The sequence below is a fragment of the Oncorhynchus clarkii genome, chromosome 12, assembly GCF_045791955.1.
Source record: "Oncorhynchus clarkii lewisi isolate Uvic-CL-2024 chromosome 12, UVic_Ocla_1.0, whole genome shotgun sequence".
Classification (NCBI taxonomy): domain Eukaryota; kingdom Metazoa; phylum Chordata; class Actinopteri; order Salmoniformes; family Salmonidae; genus Oncorhynchus; species Oncorhynchus clarkii.
In genome coordinates this window covers 103,171,849-103,187,672 of record NC_092158.1, presented here as the reverse complement: position 1 = coordinate 103,187,672, position 15,824 = coordinate 103,171,849, and the positions used below count along the sequence as shown (strand labels likewise).

The 15,824-nt window shown below is 45.1% G+C and overlaps 1 protein-coding gene across 1 annotated transcript in view; it reads left to right on the top strand.

Annotated features, from left to right (window-relative positions):
• Positions 1-15,824, top strand: part of LOC139422582 (intraflagellar transport protein 70A) — a 33,053-nt gene that overhangs the window by 13,401 nt on the left and 3,828 nt on the right. Inside the window, exons 11-16 of the mRNA XM_071173725.1 lie at positions 2,199-2,252; positions 4,596-4,661; positions 6,697-6,773; positions 9,719-9,929; positions 14,736-14,807; positions 15,309-15,412. Coding sequence (XP_071029826.1) covers positions 2,199-2,252; positions 4,596-4,661; positions 6,697-6,773; positions 9,719-9,929; positions 14,736-14,807; positions 15,309-15,412 — 584 coding nt within the window. The remainder of the gene's footprint in view (positions 1-2,198; positions 2,253-4,595; positions 4,662-6,696; positions 6,774-9,718; positions 9,930-14,735; positions 14,808-15,308; positions 15,413-15,824) is intronic.

The window sequence follows — 15,824 nt, the reverse complement described above, 5'->3', positions numbered from 1 at the left end:
ATCCTGTTTGATTGAAAGACCTCTATATAAATCCTGTGTGATTGAAAGACCTCTATATAAATCCTGTGTGATTGAAAGACCTCTATATAAATCCTGTGGGATTGAAAGACCTCTATATAAATCCTGTGGGATTGAAAGACCTCTATATAAATCCTGTGGGATTGAAAGACCTCTATATAAATCCTGTGTGATTGAAAGACCTCTATATACAGTGCCTTGCGAAAGTATTCGGCCCCCTTGAACTTTGCGACCTTTTGCCACATTTCATGCTTCAAACATAAAGATATAAAACTGTATTATTTTGTGAAGAATCAACAACAAGTGGGACACAATCATGAAGTGGAACGACATTTATTGGATATTTCAAACTTTTTTAACAAATCAAAAACTGAAAAATTGGGCGTGCAAAATTATTCAGCCCCCTTAAGTTAATACTTTGTAGCGCCACCTTTTGCTGCGATTACAGCTGTAAGTCGCTTGGGGTATGTCTCTATCAGTTTTGCACATCGAGAGACTGACACAGACTGACATTTTTTTCCATTCCTCCTTGCAAAACAGCTCGAGCTCAGTGAGGTTGGATGGAGAGCATTTGTGAACAGCAGTTTTCAGTTCTTTCCACAGATTCTCGATTGGATTCAGGTCTGGACTTTGACTTGGCCATTCTAACACCTGGATATGTTTATTTTTGAACCATTCCATTGTAGATTTTGCTTTATGTTTTGGATCATTGTCTTGTTGGAAGACAAATCTCCGTCCCAGTCTCAGGTCTTTTGCAGACTGCATCAGGTTTTCTTCCAGAATGGTCCTGTATTTGGCTCCATCCATCTTCCCATCAATTTTAACCATCTTCCCTGTCCCTGCTGAAGAAAAGCAGGCCCAAACCATGATGCTGCCACCACCATGTTTGACAGTGGGGATGGTGTGTTCAGCTGTGTTGCTTTTACGCCAAACATAACGTTTTGCATTGTTGCCAAAAAGTTCAATTTTGGTTTCATCTGACCAGAGCACCTTCTTCCACATGTTTGGTGTGTCTCCCAGGTGGCTTGTGGCAAACTTTAAACGACACTTTTTATGGATATCTTTAAGAAATGGCTTTCTTCTTGCCACTCTTCCATAAAGGCCAGATTTGTGCAATATACGACTGATTGTTGTCCTATGGACAGAGTCTCCCACCTCAGCTGTAGATCTCTGCAGTTCATCCAGAGTGATCATGGGCCTCTTGGCTGCATCTCTGATCAGTCTTCTCCTTGTATGAGCTGAAAGTTTAGAGGGACGGCCAGGTCTTGGTAGATTTGCAGTGGTCTGATACTCCTTCCATTTCAATATTATCACTTGCACAGTGCTCCTTGGGATGTTTAAAGCTTGGGAAATCTTTTTGTATCCAAATCCGGCTTTAAACTTCTTCACAACAGTATCTCGGACCTGCCTGGTGTGTTCCTGGTTCTTCATGATGCTCTCTGCGCTTTTAACGGACCTCTGAGACTATCACAGTGCAGGTGCATTTATACGGAGACTTGATTACACACAGGTGGATTGTATTTATCATCATTAGTCATTTAGGTCAACATTGGATCATTCAGAGATCCTCACTGAACTTCTGGAGAGTTTGCTGCACTGAAAGTAAAGGGGCTGAATAATTTTGCATGCCCAATTTTTCAGTTTTTGATTTGTTAAAAAAGTTTGAAATATCCAATAAATGTTGTTCCACTTCATGATTGTGTCCCACTTGTTGTTGATTCTTCACAAAAAAATACAGTTTTATATCTTTATGTTTGAAGCCTGAAATGTGGCAAAAGGTCGCAAAGTTCAAGGGGGCCGAATACTTTTGCAAGGCACTGTAAATCCTGTGGGATTGAAAGACCTCTATATAAATCCTGTGGGATTGAAAGACCTCTATAAATCCTGTGGGATTGAAAGACCTCTATATAAATCCTGTGGGGTTGAAAGACCTCTATATAAATCCTGTGGGATTGAAAGACCTCTATATAAACCTTTGGGATTGAAAGACCTCTATATAAGTCCTGTTCTGGATTGAAAGACCTCTATATAAATCCTGTGGGGTTGAAAGACCTCTATATAAATCCTGTTCTGGATTGAAAGACCTCTATATAAATCCTGTTCTTGCTACACATCCCCAATTAATGTTCTGCTCCTGCTATGTAATAAACAGTTGATCTATGTGGTCTCTACCGTTCCAGTATCTGTATGAGTTTCTGGACGCCATGTTGACCTGCCAGACAGCTCCAGAGGAGGTAACAACAAAACTACACACCATGTACACCCTATACCACTTACTACCTAGTACTAATCACCCTGTACCACCTACTACCTAGTACTAATCACTATACTACCTACTACCTAGTACTAATCACTATACTACCTACTACCTAGTACTAATCACTATACTACCTACTACCTAGTATTAATCACTATACTACCTACTACCTAGTACTAATCACCCTGTACCACCTACTACCTAGTACTAATCACTCTATACTACCTACTACCTAGTACTAATCACTCTATACTACCTACTACCTAGTACTAATCACTATACTACCTACTACCTAGTACTAATCACTATACTACCTACTACCTAGTACTAATCACCCTGTACCACCTACTACCTAGTACTAATCACTCTATACTACCTACTACCTAGTACTAATCACTCTATACTACCTACTACCTAGTACTAATCACTATACTACCTACTACCTAGTACTACTCACTCTATACTACCTACTACCTAGTATTAATCACTCTATACTACCTACTACCTAGTACTAATAACTGTATACTACCTATTGCCTAGTACTAATCACTATACTACCTACTGCCTAGTACTAATAACTATACTACCTACTACCTAGTACTAATAACTGTATACTACCTACTGCCTAGTACTAATCACTATACTACCTACTCTCTAGTAATAATCACCTTATACTACCTACTACCTAGTACTAATAACTGTATACAACCTACTACCTAGTACTAATCACCCCATACTCCCTACTGCCTAGTACTAATCACTCTGTACTACCTACTACCTAGTACTAATCACGCTATACTACCTACTACATAGTACTAATCACTGTATACAACCTACTGCCTAGTACTAATCACTCTATACTACTTACTGCCTAGTACTAATCACTCTATACTACCTACTACCTAGTACTAATCACTCTATACTACCTACTCCATAGTACTAATCACTCTATACTACCTACTACCTAGTACTAATCACTTTACTACCTACTACCTAGTAATAATCACCCCATACTCCCTACTGCCTAGTACTAATCACCCCATACTCCCTACTACCTAGTACTAATCACTCTATACTACCTACTACCTAGTACTAATCACTATACTACCTACTACCTAGTACTAATCACTCTATACTACCTACTACCTAGTACTAATCACTCTATACTACCTACTACTAGTACTAATCACTATTCTACCTACTGTCTAGTACTAATCACTGTATACAACCTACTGCCTACTAGTACTAATAACTGTATACTACCTACTGTCTAGTACTAATCACTGTATAAAACCTACTGCCTACTAGTACTAATAACTGTATACAACCTACTGTCTAGTACTAATCACTGTATACTACCTACTGTCTAGTACTAATCACTGTATACAACCTACTACCTAGTACTAATCACTGTATACTACCTACTGTCTAGTACTAATCACTGTATACAACCTACTACCTAGTACTAATCACCCCATGCAACCTACTGCCTACTAGTACTAAATACTGTATACAACCTACTGTCTAGTACTAATCACTGTATACAACCTACTGTCTAGTACTAATCACTGTATACAACCTACTACCTAGTACTAATCACTGTATACTACCTACTGTCTAGTACTAATCACTGTATACTACCTACTGTCTAGTACTAATCACTGTATATTACCTACTGTCTAGTACTAATCACTGTATACTACCTACTGTCTAGTACTAATCACTGTATATTACCTACTACCTAGTACTAATAACTGTATACTACCTACTCCCTAGTACTAATCACTGTATACTACCTACTGTCTAGTACTAATCACTGTATACTACCTACTCCCTAGTACTAATCACTGTATACTACCTACTGTCTAGTACTAATCACTGTATACTACCTACTGTCTAGTACTAATCACTGTATATTACCTACTACCTAGTACTAATCACTGTATACTACCTACTGTCTAGTACTAATCACTGTATATTACCTACTACCTAGTACTAATCACTGTATACTACCTACTGTCTAGTACTAATAACTGTATATTACCTACTACCTAGTACTAATAACTGTATACTACCTACTCCCTAGTACTAATCATTCTCTACTAGTATCAACCTTCTGTAGTATTAAACACACCTCTACTACACACATATATTTCTGTTTCATGTTTTAGCCAGTGACCTGAATGTTCCACAATATAATGAACCAGTCCTCTACATTGCAGAGACTTTAAAGTCCTGTGCCATTGTTGCTGCTCTTTGTATATTCTGAGGTAAATATTCCTGTCTCTGATCATGTCTCTGTTGTGTTTGACCAACGCAGGCCTTCAGGAAGTTTGATGAGATGAACGCCAAGTTGACAGATCAACTACGCAAGCTGACCAAACAGGTTAGAATCTTCCAGTCTCCTCTCTCTCTCTGTCTTCTGATGTTGTCTGGTTATCCTGTTTATCCTGTTGATGTTGTCTGGTTATCATGTTATCCTGTTGTCATCCTTCTCTCATCTACTTGGTCTTCCATTCTCCTTTTCTTTCGTCCGAGGCCCCACAGGTTACATTCTTCCATTCTGCTCTCTCAGGCCACCAGCTTGTTTATTAGCTTTAGTCTGCGTCCCTAATGGAACCCTACACTCTTAGGAAAAAGGGTTCCAAAAGGGTTCTTCGGCTGTCCCCATAGGAGAATCCTTTGAAGAACTCTTTTTGGTTCCAGGTAGAACTCTTTTTGGTTCCATGTAGAACTCTTTTTGGTTCCAGGTAGAACTCTTTTTGGTTCCCTCTGTGTAAAAGATTCTACATGGAACTCAAAAGGGTTCTACCTGGAACCAAAAAGGGTTCTTCAAAGGATTATCCTATGGGGACAGCCGAAGAACCCTTCTATAGGTTCTAGAAAGCACTTTTTTTTCCCTCCTAAGAGTGTATTCCCTATATAGTGCACTACTTTTGAGATGAGCCCAATGGGACTAGGGTGCCATTTGGGACGAAAGCTTACCTTTTCCAAGCCTTCTACAGCCCAGTCATTTCTCTGATCTGGTCACATGGGTGCTGTTTAACCTTTATAGCTTTAAATTGCTATCAGTCATGTGTTTTTACAGAATGGCATCACGTTTTCACCTTAACTGTTCAGGATACAGTGATAAGACTGTGTTATTATTGGAGAGAACAACATAAAGCATCCATAGCCCGTGACCTGTGTGTAGTCTGTCTCTAAGGTGCAGGAAGCCAGGCTAGCCCGTGACCTGTGTGTAGTCTTTGTCTCTAAGGTGCAGGAAGCCAGGCTAGTCCGTGACCTGTGTGTAGTCTGTCTCTAAGGTGCAGGAAGCCAGGCTAGTCCGTGACCTGTGTGTAGTCTGTCTCTAAGGTGCAGGAAGCCAGGCTAGCCCGTGACCTGTGTGTAGTCTTTGTCTCTAAGATACAGGAAGCCAGGCTAGTCCGTGACCTGTGTGTAGTCTGTCTCTAAGGTGCAGGAAGCCAGGCTAGCCCGTGACCTGTGTGTAGTCTTTGTCTCTAAGATACAGGAAGCCAGACTAGCCCGTGACCTGTGTGTAGTCTTTGTCTCTAAGATACAGGAAGCCAGGCTAGTCCGTGACCTGTGTGTAGTCTTTGTCTCTAAGTTGCAAGAAGCCAGACTAGTCCGTGACCTGTGTGTAGTCTTTGTCTCTAAGATACAGGAAGCCAGGCTAGTCCGTGACCTGTGTGTAGTCTTTGTCTCTAAGGTGCAGGAAGCCAGGCTAGCCCGTGACCTGTGTGTAGTCTTTGTCTCTAAGGTGCAGGAAGCCAGGCTAGTCCGTGACCTGTGTGTAGTCTTTGTCTCTAAGGTGCAGGAAGCCAGGCTAGCCCGTGACCTGTGTGTAGTCTTTGTCTCTAAGGTGCAGGAAGCCAGGCTAGCCCGTGACCTGTGTGTAATCTTTGTCTCTAAGATACAGGAAGCCAGACTAGTCCGTGACCTGTGTGTAATCTTTGTCTCTAAGGTGCAGGAAGCCAGGCTAGTCCGTGACCTGTGTGTAGTCTGTCTCTAAGGTGCAGGAAGCCAGGCTAGTCCGTGACCTGTGTGTAGTCTTTGTCTCTAAGGTGCAGGAAGCCAGACTAGTCCGTGACCTGTGTGTTGTCTTTGTCTCTAAGGTGCAGGAAGCCAGGCTAGTCCGTGACCTGTGTGTTGTCTTTGTCTCTAAGGTGCAGGAAGCCAGGCTAGTCCGTGACCTGTGTGTTGTCTTTGTCTCTAAGGTGCAGGAAGCCAGGCTAGTCCGTGACCTGTGTGTAATCTTTGTCTCTAAGATACAGGAAGCCAGGCTAGTCCGTGACCTGTGTGTAGTCTTTGTCTCTAAGATACAGGAAGCCAGGCTAGTCCGTGACCTGTGTGTTGTCTGTGTCTCTAAGATACAGGAAGCCAGGCTAGTCCGTGACCTGTGTGTTGTCTTTGTCTCTAAGATACAGGAAGCCAGACTAGCCCGGGATACCGAAGCCTTGAAGAAAACCCTCCAGGACTACGATGAGATGGTGGAGAAGTGAGTAGACCCCGCCCCTACTTAGTATTCTCCTGTCTGATTGGTAGCTTGTCTCACTTTTATCTTCCCTGATTGGTGACTTACCTTACCTACTCTGCTGGTTGGTCACTTTGGTCCATGGTCATGTGCAGGCTAAGATCTACTGGTATATAACTGTTGTCCTGTCCTGTAGGTACATCCCAGTTCTGATAACCCAAGCTAAGATCTACTGGTATATAACTGTTGTCCTGTCCTGTAGGTACATCCCAGTTCTGATGACCCAGGCTAAGATCTACTGGTATATAACTGTTGTCCTGTAGGTACATCCCAGTTCTGATGGCCAAGGCTAAGATCTACTGGTATATAACTGTTGTCCTGTCCTGTAGGTACATCCCAGTTCTGATGGCCCAGGCTAAGATCTACTGGTATATAACTGTTGTCCTGTCCTGTAGGTACATCCCAGTTCTGAATGGCCCAGGCTAAGATCTACTGGTATATAACTGTTGTCCTGTAGGTACATCCCAGTGCTGATAACCCAGGCTAAGATCTACTGGTATATAACTGTTGTCCTGTAGGTACATCTCTGTGCTGATAACCCAGGCTAAGATCTACTGGTGTATAACTGTTGTCCTGTAGGTACATCTCTGTGCTGATAACCCAGGCTAAGATCTACTGGTATATACAGTGCCTTGCGAAAGTATTCGGCCCCCTTGAACTTTGCGACCTTTTGCCACATTTCAGGCTTCAAACATAAAGATATAAAACTGTATTTTTTTGTGAAGAATCAACAACAAGTGGGACACAATCATGAAGTGGAACGACATTTATTGGATATTTCAAACTTTTTTAACAAATCAAAAACGGAAAAATTGGGCGTGCAAAATTATTCAGCCCCTTTACTTTCAGTGCAGCAAACTCTCTCCAGAAGTTCAGTGAGGATCTCTGAATGATCCAATGTTGACCTAAATGACTAATGATGATAAATACAATCCACCTGTGTGTAATCAAGTCTCCGTATAAATGCACCTGCACTGTGATAGTCTCAGAGGTCCGTTAAAAGCGCAGAGAGCATCATGAAGAACAAGGAACACACCAGGCAGGTCCGAGATACTGTTGTGAAGAAGTTTAAAGCCGGATTTGGATACAAAAAGATTTCCCAAGCTTTAAACATCTTAAGGAGCACTGTGCAAGCGATAATATTGAAATGGAAGGAGTATCAGACCACTGCAAATCTACCAAGACCTGGCCGTCCCTCTAAACTTTCAGCTCATACAAGGAGAAGACTGATCAGAGATGCAGCCAAGAGGCCCATGATCACTCTGGATGAACTGCAGAGATCACACAGCTGAGGTGGGAGACTCTGTCCATAGGACAACAATCAGTCGTATATTGCACAAATCTGGCCTTTATGGAAGAGTGGCAAGAAGAAAGCCATTTCTTAAAGATATCCATAAAAAGTGTCGTTTAAAGTTTGCCACAAGCCACCTGGGAGACGCACCAAACATGTGGAAGAAGGTGCTCTGGTCAGATGAAACCAAAATTGAATTTTTTGGCAACAATGCAAAACGTTATGTTTGGCATAAAAGCGACACAGCTGAACACACCATCCCCACTGTCAAACATGGTGGTGGCAGCATCATGGTTTGGGCCTGCTTTTCTTCAGCAGGGACAGGGAAGATGGTTCAAATTGATGGGAAGATGGATGGAGCCAAATACAGGACCATTCTGGAAGAAAACCTGATGGAGTCTGCAAAAGACCTGAGACTGGGACGGAGATTTGTCTTCCAACAAGACAATGATCCAAAACATAAAGCAAAATCTACAATGGAATGGTTCAAAAATAAACATATCCAGGTGTTAGAATGGCCAAGTCAAAGTCCAGACCTGAATCCAATCGAGAATCTGTGGAAAGAACTGAAAACTGCTGTTCACAAATGCTCTCCATCCAACCTCACTGAGCTCGAGCTGTTTTGCAAGGAGGAATGGGAAAAAATGTCAGTCTCTCGATGTGCAAAACTGATAGAGACATACCCCAAGCGACTTACAGCTGTAATCGCAGCAAAAGGTGGCGCTACAAAGTATTAACTTAAGGGGGCTGAATAATTTTGCACGCCCAATTTTTCCGTTTTTGATTTGTTAAAAAAGTTTGAAATATCCAATAAATGTCGTTCCACTTCATGATTGTGTCCCACTTGTTGTTGATTCTTCACAAAAAAATACAGTTTTATATCTTTATGTTTGAAGCCTGAAATGTGGCAAAAGGTCGCAAAGTTCAAGGGGGCCGAATATTTTCGCAAGGCACTGTAACTGTTGTCCTGTAGGTACATCCCAGTTCTGATAACCCAGGCTAAGATCTACTGGTATATAACTGTTGTCCTGTCCTGTAGGTACATCTCTGTGCTGATAACCCAGGCTAAGATCTACTGGTATATAACTGTTGTCCTGTAGGTACATCCCAGTTCTGATGGCCCAGGCTAAGATCTACTCGTATATAACTGTTGTCCTGTCCTGTAGGTACATCCCAGTGCCGATAACCCAGGCTAAGATCTACTGGTATATAACTGTTGTCCTGTCCTGTAGGTACATCCCAGTGCTGATAACCCAGGCTAAGATCTACTGGTATATAACTGTTGTCCTGTCCTGTAGGTACATCCCAGTTCTGATGGCCCAGGCTAAGATCTACTGGTATATAACTGTTGTCCTGTAGGTACATCCCAGTGCTGATAACCCAGGCTAAGATCTACTGGTATATAACTGTTGTCCTGTAGGTACATCCCAGTTCTGATAACCCAGGCTAAGATCTACTGGTATATAACTGTTGTCCTGTCCTGTAGGTACATCCCAGTGCTGATAACCCAGGCTAAGATCTACTGGTATATAACTGTTGTCTTGTCCTGTAGGTACATCCCAGTTCTGATGGCCCAGGCTAAGATCTACTGGTATATAACTGTTGTCCTGTCCTGTAGGTACATCCCAGTTCTGATGGCCCAGGCTAAGATCTACTGGAACAGGGAGAACTACCAGATGGTTGAGAAGATCTTCCGTAAATCGGTGGAGTTCTGCAACGAACACGACACCTGGAAGCTCAACGTGGCTCACGTTCTCTTCATGCAGGAGAACAAGTACAAGGAAGCCATCGGCTTTTACGAACCCATCGTTAAGAAACACTACGACAACGTGAGTTAACTAGAGAGGGAGGGAGATGGGCGGAGAGAGGGGGGAGATGGGGGAGAAAGGAGAGAGGGACGGAGATGGGGGGAGAAAGGAGAGAGGGAGGGAGATGGGGGGAGAAAGGAGAGAGGGAGGGAGATGGGGGGAGAAAGGAGAGAGGGAGGGAGATGGGGGAGAAAGGAGAGAGGGAGGGAGATGGGCGGAGAAAGGAGAGAGGGAGGGAGATGGGCGGAGAAAGGAGAGAGGGAAGGAGATGGGGGAGAAAGGAGAGAGGGAGGGAGATGGGGGGAGAAAGGAGAGAGGGAGGGAGATGGGGGAGAAAGGAGAGAGGGAGGGAGATGGGGGAGAGAGGAGAGAGGGTGGGAGATGGGGGAGAAAGGAGAGAGGGAGGGAGATGGGGGAGAGAGGAGAGAGGGAGGGAGATGGGGGGAGAAAGGAGGGAGATGGGGGGAGAAAGGAGAGAGGGAGGGGGATGGGGGATGGGGGGAGAAAGGAGAGAGGGAGGGAGATGGGGGAGAGAGGGAGGGAGATGGGGGAGGGAGATGGGGGGAGAAAGGAGAGAGGGAGGGAGATGGGGGGGAGAAAGGAGAGAGGGAGGGAGATGGGGGAGAAAGGAGAGAGGGAGGGAGATAGGGGAGAAAGGATAGAGGGAGGGAGATGGGGGAGAAAGGAGAGAGGGAGGGAGATGGGGGGAGAAAGGAGAGAGGGAGGGAGATGGGGGAGAAATGAGAGAGGGAGGGAGATGGGGGAGAAAGGAGAGAGGGAGGGAAATGGGGGGAGAAAGGAGAGAGGGAGGGAGATGGGGGAGAGAGGGAGGGAGATGGGGGGAGAAAGGAGAGAGGGAGGGAGATGGGGGGGAGAAAGGAGAGAGGGAGGGAGATGGGGGGAGAAAGGAGAGAGGGAGGGAGATGGGGGGAGAAAGGAGAGAGGGAGGGAGATGGGGGAGAAAGGAGAGAGGGAGGGGGATGGGGGGAGAAAGGAGAGAGGGAGGGAGATGGGGGGGGAGAAAGGAGAGAGGGAGGGAGATGGGGGGGAGAAAGGAGAGAGGGAGGGAGATGGGGGGAGAAGGGAGAGAGGGAGGGAGATGGGGGGAGAAAGGAGAGAGGGAGGGAGATGGGGGAGAAAGGAGAGAGGGAGGGAGATGGGGGAGAAAGGAGAGAGGGAGGGGGATGGGGGGAGAAAGGAGAGAGGGAGGGAGATGGGGGAGAAAGGAGAGAGGGAGGGAGATGGGGGGAGAAAGGAGAGAGGGAGGGAGATGGGGGGAGAAAGGAGAGAGGGAGGGAGATGGGGGAGAAAGGAGAGAGGGAGGGAGATGGGGGAGAAAGGAGAGAGGGAGGGAGATGGGGGAGAAAGGAGAGAGGGAGGGAGATGGGGGGAGAAAGGAGAGAGGGAGGGAGATGGGGGGAGAAAGGAGAGAGGGAGGGAGATGGGGGGAGAAAGGAGAGAGGGAGGGAGATGGGGGGAGAAAGGAGAGAGGGAGGGAGATGGGGGGAGAAAGGAGAGAGGGAGGGATCACATACATTGCCTTCAGGAAAATATTCAGACCCCTTGACTTTTTCCACATTTTGTTACATTTACAGCCTTATTCTAAAATTGATTAAAATCGTTTTTTTTCCCTCATCAACCTACACACAATACCCCATAATGACAAAGTAAAAATGTTTTTTTGTGCTAATTTATTAAAAATATAAAACTGAAATATCACATTTATATAAGTATTCAGACCCTTTACTCAGTACTTTGTTGAAGCACCTTTGGCAGCGATTACAGCCTCAAGTCTTCTTAGGTATGACTCTACAAGCTTGGCACACCTGTATTTGGGGAGTTTCTCCCATTCTTCTCTGCAGATCCTCTCAACCTCTGTCTGGTTGGATGAGGAGCATTGCTGCACATATATTTTCAGGTCTCTCCAGAGATGTTCAATCGGGTTCAAGTCCGGGCTCTGGCTGGGCCACAAAGACATTCAGAGACTTGTCCCGAAGCCACTCCTTCATTGTCTTGGCTGTGTGCTTAGGGTCGTCGTCCTGTTGGAAGGTGAACCTTCGCCCCAGTCTGAGGTCCAGGTTTTCATCAAGGATCTCTCTGTACTTTTCTCCATTCATCTTTGCCTTGATCTTGACTAGTCTCCCAGTTCCTGCCGCTGAAAAACATCCCCACAGCATGATGCTGCCACCACCATGCTTCACCGTAGGGATGGTGCCAGATTTCCAGACGTAATGCTTGGCATTCAGACCAAAGAGTTAAATCTTGGTTTCATCATACCAGAGAATCTTGTTTCTCATGGTCTGAGAGTCTTTAGCTGCCTTTTGGCAAATTCCTAGCGGGCTGTCATGTGTCTTTTACTGAGGAGTGGCTTATGTCTGGCCATTCTACCATAAAGGCCTGATTGGTGGAGTGCTGCAGAGATGGTTGTCCTTCTGGAAGGTTCTCCCATCTCCACAGAGGAACTCTGGAGCTCTGTCAGAGTGACCATCAGGTTCTTGGTCACCTCTCTGACCAACTGGTCGCCTCTCTGTGCCTCGACACAGTCCTGTCTTTGACCTCTATGGACAATTCATTCCACCTCATGGCTTGGTTTTTTTCTCTGACATGCACTGTCAACTGTGGAACCTTTCATATAGACAGGTGTGTGCCTTTCCAAATCATGACCAATCAATTGAATTTACCACAGGTGGACTCCAATCAAGTTGTAGAAACATCTCAAGGATGATCAATGGAAACAGGATGTACCTGAGCTCAATTTCAAGTCTCATAGCAAAGGGTCTGAATACCTATGTAAAAAAACATCATTATTTTTTTTAAGTTTTTTTTTTCGCAAACAATTCTAGAAAACTGTTTTCGCTTTCTCGTTTTGGGTTATTGTGTGTAGATTGCTGAGGAACACGTTTTATTTCATCCATTTTAGAACAAGGCTGTAACGTAGCAACGGTTTTGGAAAAGTAAAGAGGACTGAATGCTTTCCAAAGGCACAGTCTAATACCATTTGAATGTTTACGGGCCTTAGATGTTTCTGTTCAGAAAACCCCTGTAGTGGACTACTGTTGACCATAGTCATATAGACTATAGTTCTGTTGACCTGTTGACCGTAGTCATGTAGACTATAGTTCTGTTGACCGTAGTCATATAGACTATAGTTCTGTTGACCGTAGTCATGTAGACTATAGTTCTGTTGACCGTAGTCATGTAGACTATAGTTCTGTTGACCGTAGTCATGTAGACTATAGTTCTGTTGACCGTAGTCATGTAGACTATAGTTCTGTTGACCGTAGTCATGTAGACTATAGTTCTGTTGACCGTAGTCATGTAGACTATAGTTCTGTTGACCTGTTGACCGTAGTCATATAGACTATAGTTCTGTTGACCATAGTCATATAGACTATAGTTCTGTTGACCTGTTGACCGTAGTCATGTAGACTCTAGTTCTGTTGACCGTAGTCATATAGACTATAGTTCTGTTGACCGTAGTCATGTAGACTATAGTTCTGTTGACCGTAGTCATGTAGATTATAGTTCTGTTGACCGTAGTCATGTAGACTATAGTTCTGTTGACCGTAGTCATGTAGACTATAGTTCTGTTGACCGTAGTCATGTAGACTATAGTTCTGTTGACCGTAGTCATGTAGACTATAGTTCTGTTGACCGTAGTCATATAGACTATAGTTCTGTTGACCGTAGTCATGTAGACTATAGTTCTGTTGACCGTAGTCATGTAGACTATAGTTCTGTTGACCGTAGTCATGTAGACTATAGTTCTGTTGACCGTAGTCATGTAGACTATAGTTCTGTTGACCGTAGTCATGTAGACTATAGTTCTGTTGACCGTAGTCATGTAGACTATAGTTCTGTTGACCGTAGTCATATAAACTACAGGAGAATATGAGGTCTGGTGATGTCATGCTGCTATTGAAATGAATCCTGTCTCTGCTCCCCTGCTGGCTACATAGCTGGAACACTGTAATATACAGGAGTGTCCCTGCCGACGTAAACCCTCGGTAACACCCACACACCCACGTCCCTGTACCCCAGTCTCACCCCTGGTGGGAGAGTGCAGTGACTCTGAATGCAGTGGCCAGTCTCACCCCTGGTGGCAGAGTGCAGTGACTCTGAATGCAGTGGCCAGTCTCACACTTTGGGTTGAGTCTCACACTTTGGGTTGAGTCCCAAATAGTCCCTTATTCCCTACAAAGTGCACTAATTTTGCCCATCGCACATAGCACTCTGGTCAAAGGTAGTGCACTATGTAGGGAATAGGGTGCCATTAGGGATGCTCTGAATGCTGTGTCTCATCTCTGCATAATACTTTAGTGTTTCTGGAGTGATGAAGTGTTGAACATCCACAGTCTATCAACGCAGGTCTGCCCTTCTCCCAAAGTGTCCTGACTGATCTCTCTCTCTCCCGCTCTCTCTCTCTCCCCTCTCTCCCCCGCTCTCTCTCTCTCACTCTCTCTCTGTCTCTCTTTCTCTCTCCCCTCTCTCTCCCGCTCTCTCTCTCTCTCTCTCTCTCTCTCTCTCTCTCTCTCCATTCCCCTCTTGCTCTCTCTCCCTCCCCCTTTCTCTCTTTCCTCTCTCTCTCACTCTCCCTCCCTCCCTCCCCCCTCTCTCTCTCTCTCTCTCTCTCTCTCTCTCTCTCTCTCTCTCTCTCTCTTTCCCCTCTCTCTCTCTCTCTCTTTCCCCCCTCTCTCTCTCTCACTCTCCCTCCCTCCCCCCCCCTCTCTCTCTCCCCCTCCCCCTCTCTCTCTCTCTCCCCCCCTCTCTCTCTCTCCCTCCCCCTCTCTCTCGCCCCCCTTCTCTTTCGCCCCCCCCCCTCTCCAGATCCTGAATGTCAGTGCTGTTGTGCTGGCTAACCTGTGTGTCTCCTATATCATGACCAGCCAGAACGAAGAGGTAGGAGTGAGTGAGTGGAGTGAGTGAGTGGAGTGAGTGAGTGGAGTGAGTGAGTGAGTGGAGTGAGTGAGTAGAGTGAGTGAGTGGAGTGAGTGAGTGGAGTGAGTGGAGTGAGTGGAGTGAGTGAGTGAGTGAGTGAGTGAGTGAGTGAGTGAGTGAGTGAGTGAGTGAATGGAGTGAGTGTAGTGAGTGAGTGAGTGGAGTGGAGTGGAGTGGAGTGGAGTGGAGTGAGTGGAGTGGAGTGGAGTGGAGTGGAGTGGAGTGAGTGGAGTGAGTGGAGTGGAGTGGAGTGGAGTGGAGTGGAGTGGAGTGAGTGAGTGGAGTGGAGTGGAGTGAGTGAGTGGAGTGGAGTGGAGTGGAGTGGAGTGGAGTGGAGTGAGTGGAGTGGAGTGGAGTGGAGTGGAGTGGAGTGGAGTGGAATGGAGTGGAATGGAGTTTACAGTATAAGACACAGTGAAACATCTGATCCCACCACTGTCCCTGTAACCCTGTTCTCCTCAGGCTGAAGAACTGATGAGGAAGATCGAGAAGGAGGAAGAGCAGATCTCCTACGACGACCCCGATAAGAAAGTCTTCCACCTCTGTATCGTCAACCTGGTGATAGGGTGAGTTGGATTTCCCCGGTCCTTCAGCGGTGTAGTGGAGGGGGAACTTACAGAAACTCTTCTCACACACCTTTTGGGGGCAAAAAGCATTGAAAGAATAGGGAGCCGTTGCTATTGTTTTACCACTGCATCACTGGTTACATTGACAGGTTCTGTTACACTACACTGTGTTAATAGTGTTTTTATGTCTCTTCCAGGACCTACATCACTGGTTACATTGACAGGTTCTGTTACACTACACTGTGTTAATGGTGTTTATATGTCTCTTCTAGGACCCTACACTGTGTAAATAGTGTTTTTATGTCTCTTCCAGGACCTACATCACTGGTTACATTGACAGGTTCTGTTACACTACACTGTGTTAATGGTGTTTATATGTCTCTTCCAGGACCTACATCACTGGTTACATTGA